At 33.9% G+C, this 4,194-nt stretch overlaps 1 protein-coding gene across 1 annotated transcript; it reads left to right on the top strand.

Moving 5' to 3' along the window:
• Positions 1–909: 909 nt before the first annotated feature.
• Positions 910–3,193, top strand: LOC125187059 (probable WRKY transcription factor 21). The gene is made up of 3 exons (XM_048083571.1): positions 910–2,131; positions 2,203–2,328; positions 2,816–3,193. Exons 1-3 carry the CDS (start codon positions 1,422–1,424, stop codon positions 2,958–2,960), a joined length of 981 nt encoding a protein of 326 aa, XP_047939528.1. The 5' UTR covers positions 910–1,421; the 3' UTR covers positions 2,961–3,193.
• The last annotated feature ends 1,001 nt before the right edge of the window (positions 3,194–4,194 follow it).

Genomic DNA, 4,194 nt, shown 5'->3' with positions numbered 1-4,194 from the left:
TTATACTTTATTAATTATTTCTAAACTTTATACTCTATTAATTATTTCTAGTCGCTTTATTTATATAAAACTAATTTTCCATTTCATTGATTTCATTATGGTTGTGGTGTTTCTTTAAACATAAGATTTATAGAAATGATGTTTAGTTTCTGAAGACAAATAGGGAGTACTCCTATAAAATAGACAACTAAAAAACTATAAATAAAAAGAAAAATAAATAAGATATAGTATTAAATATATTGATTTTTATCAAGAAAAGGAAAATGTTTCGTTTACACTGGGACAAAGTACTTAAAAATAGAGATTTAAGAAAATAATGTCTCCGTCCCTGAAAAATATGAACACTTTCTTTTTTAGTGCGTCCCTGAAAAATGTGAATTTTCTAATTTTAAAAATTCATTTTCCTCTAATGAGATGAGACTCATTCTTCACTAACAATAATTTAAATTTTTTTTTTAATCTCTCTCTTACTTTACCAATTATACATTAAAACTCGTATAGAACTAAATGTTCATATTTTTCAAGGACAACGAGAATATGAGTTTCAAATCTAAGATTAGAAAAATAATTGAGAGTAATAGAAAAATAGTTAGAGTAATGATAGCTAATAGTGAAATTATATTATTATTATTATAAGTGAATATGCGTAGAAAAATTTATTAGAAAACTAGATTAATTTCAATGAACTGAACAAAATAATAAAATGAACTATTTTTTGGAATAAAGTGACTACAGACTCAATTACAAATCAATATAAGATTGGAGGGGGAGTGTATATAAGTAACAATGTAATCTATTTATAGCTATTTACTTTTATTGTAGAAATCCCAAATGTGATAAATTAATGGGGATGAAGTGAAGGTGACTGATATAAAATTCCTTCATCTCACTCTAGATTTACGCATTTATTGTTCTTTCACTATAAATATTTGCCAGTTTAGCACTACAAATATTTCAAAGATTGCACCTTTTTGAAAATTTGTTTTCTGGGTCGTGTCTATTCTATTCCAAAGCAATGCAAAAATGTCTTCTCTTTCACATCTTTCAATCCCATAAATGTAACACACAGCGGAAAATTCAAAGAATCTAGTTTAATCCACACCATTTTTATGAACTGAAGGTCTTATTCTTTTTCTTGCTTTTTAATCTTAGCCGATGTTTGCAGCTTGATTATCTCCTGACGTTTGATTGATTGATTTCATCTGGGTATTTTGCACTCTGCGAAATGAACCTCCTTTTTCCCATCCACGATTAATTCTTTTGGTTACTGCATTTGGGTTTTCAGTCTCTACTTCTGTTCAAATTGAGTCATCGTGTTTGGAATTATTGTAATTATCATCACATGTCTTGGTGGAAGCTGCCCCTTCTAATTTTGGGGATTAGGGTTTTGGATAATTTCTCTTAATTTGTAATTTGTGGTGATGGAGGAGGTTGAAAAGGCAAATATTGCAGCTGTAGATAGCTGCCATAGAGTGCTTAGCATCTTAAACCAAGCTCAAGATCAAAATTTGAGTAGAAATTTAGTGCAACAAACAGGGGAGGCTGTGCAGGGTTTCAAGAAAGTAGTCTCTCTCCTCAACTCAAGCTGTGGGCATGCTAGAGTGAGAAAGAGCAAGAAATCCCAACCTCCAAACATATTTCTTGAAACCGCCATTCTCCAAAACAATGATTATCAGCAACAACCAAAGCCCCTTCATCTGCTTCAGCAAGAATCTGTATCCAATACCAATAATTATCTCACATTGGGAAACCCTTGCTTGGAATTGAGCTCCCATGGCAAGAATCTCTGCCTCTCGCAGCAAAAACTTCCGCCCAATTACCATTTCTTGCAGCAGCAGAAGTTGAAGCAGCAGGCTGAGCTTATGTATAGGTGTAGCAATAGTGGCATCAGCCTTAACTTCGATAGCTCCTCTTGCACCCCTACAATGTCCTCGACTAGGTCATTCATCTCCTCGTTGAGTGTGGATGGGAGCATTGCTAATGTGGATGGGAGCGCCTTCCGTTTGATTGGTGCAGCGCGGTCTGCTGATCAGGCATCGCTTCATCATAAGAGGAGGTGTTCCGGGAGGGGAGAGGATGGAAGTGTCAAATGTGGAGGAAGTGGTAGTAGATGCCATTGCTCTAAGAAGAGGTGCTTGATTTAGGTTTTGGGTGCATTGAATTTGCTATCTAGTCTAATTTGAGTGATGTTTTTTTACGCAGGAAGCATAGAGTGAAAAGGTCTATCAAAGTTCCTGCAATCAGTAACAAGATAGCTGATATTCCACCTGATGAGTACTCATGGAGGAAGTATGGCCAGAAACCGATCAAAGGCTCCCCTCACCCTCGGTATGGCTTCATAGACTTTTCATGTCTTTGGTTTTATTGTTGGTATGGCTTGATAGACTCTTCATGTAATTGGTTTGATTGTTTGGCCTATTTTGTAGAACGCGGCATAGTATTCTACTATTCTTTGATAGCAATTCAAACTGTCATTACTTAGTTTGTAGTCATAATGTGGTTACGAAATTGCGGATAGAATTATGTTTTGATTTCTTGATGCTTTTGTATACTGGTTGATCCAAATGATTTACCACTTGTTGTTTCCCTCAATCAACACTTCCATAATCTCACAATTTAGGCGTTATGAGTGGTTTTGGTTTCTATGGCCTTGTTGATGTAATGTGGCATTGGCATCTTCGTCTATATTCAAATGGAAAAGTGAATCCATCTCTTGTCTGTTATCTGCAAAGAGTTGCTATTTCATTTTTCTTAGATTCTCATCATTCAACTTAGTTTGAGCAATCTTGAGTGAAATTTTTGGTTGAATCTGCAGGGGATACTACAAATGCAGTACCGTGAGAGGGTGCCCGGCTAGGAAACATGTGGAGCGATGCTTACAAGATCCTGCGATGCTTATAGTCACTTATGAAGGCGAACACTACCACCCGAGACTGCCTTCACAGTCGGCCAATGCATGATTTGCATGGATATTAGGTCCAAATTCATCTTCTTGATTAGACTAGATTGGTTCTGTACATAAGCTGCTTGAGCTGAGGCGGGCCGAGGTGGGAGTCGTCGTTTTGATGGTCTGTTTTCTTCATGGCGTCTAGCTAGGTCTAGACATTGGTAAGACATGAACTCAATCAAGATTTGGTTGCGACTTGTGAGAAAAACTAAATTCCGATCAATTTGAACCGACTATTTTCTCTTTTGATAAGTTTGTCGATTTCTTTGGTAGTAATTTTTTTAAGCTCTATGCTTTTCCTGTTTTCCTTAGCAATTTAAATTTATTTATGGTTATAGTATCGATTAGGGGTGGGTCGATACGATATAAATCGAAAACGTTGTATCGTGTTTCGTATCGAAAATATCAATATGAAAATATTTCATATCGTTATCGTATCGAAAGTTTCGATATATCGAACTTTCGATATGGATAATATCAATATCATTATCGTATCGATATTTCGATATATCGTAAGATCGATACGATATATCGAAATATCGTTATCGTATCGAATACCTATATATAGAAAAATATAATTTCAAAACTGAAAAATAACACAAAAATTAATAAAACTTCAACACAATAAAATAAATAGTATTCTTAATAGGGTTTCATATATATATTTTCTAAATATATGAATAAATTAAATGGATTTGTTTATATTTATAATTTTAAACTTCAACATGTATATAATTTCAATATGTTTCGATATATATGATGTATATCGTATATTCAATATAAAATGCCATATCGAAAATATCATATATTCGATATAAAACGATATATCGCGATATAAGGAAATTCATATCATTATCGTATCGAAAACTTACGATACGATAACGTATCGTATTGAAAAATTACGATATACCGAAAATTCGATAATTTTTTGATATTTTTCAATACGATATGAGCGATATATTAATTTTTAGGTACTTTTCCCCAGCCCTAGTATCGATTGAATCATATTGGGGGAATTTGATTTTTTGAAGTAGTTTATAAAATGGTTTAAAAGTGATCGACGACTTTGGGGGGTTACAGCAAGCCTTGGTTGGGCCGTCCTGAGCACTTGCCGCCCCGCGAGTAGGCGTCCGTTCAGTATATTGGAAAATGTTTTTTTAAAGAGATGGAAAAAATCTAAATTTAATAGTAAACAAAATTCACTTCTCTAAATTATTCTACAGTTTTAATACTACTATTTCCTTATT

The sequence above is a fragment of the Salvia hispanica genome, chromosome 5 (genome assembly GCF_023119035.1).
Source record: "Salvia hispanica cultivar TCC Black 2014 chromosome 5, UniMelb_Shisp_WGS_1.0, whole genome shotgun sequence".
NCBI lineage: Eukaryota > Viridiplantae > Streptophyta > Magnoliopsida > Lamiales > Lamiaceae > Salvia > Salvia hispanica.
The sequence above is the reverse complement of the archived record's forward strand: the minus strand, read 5'-3'. Positions and strand labels throughout refer to the sequence as shown.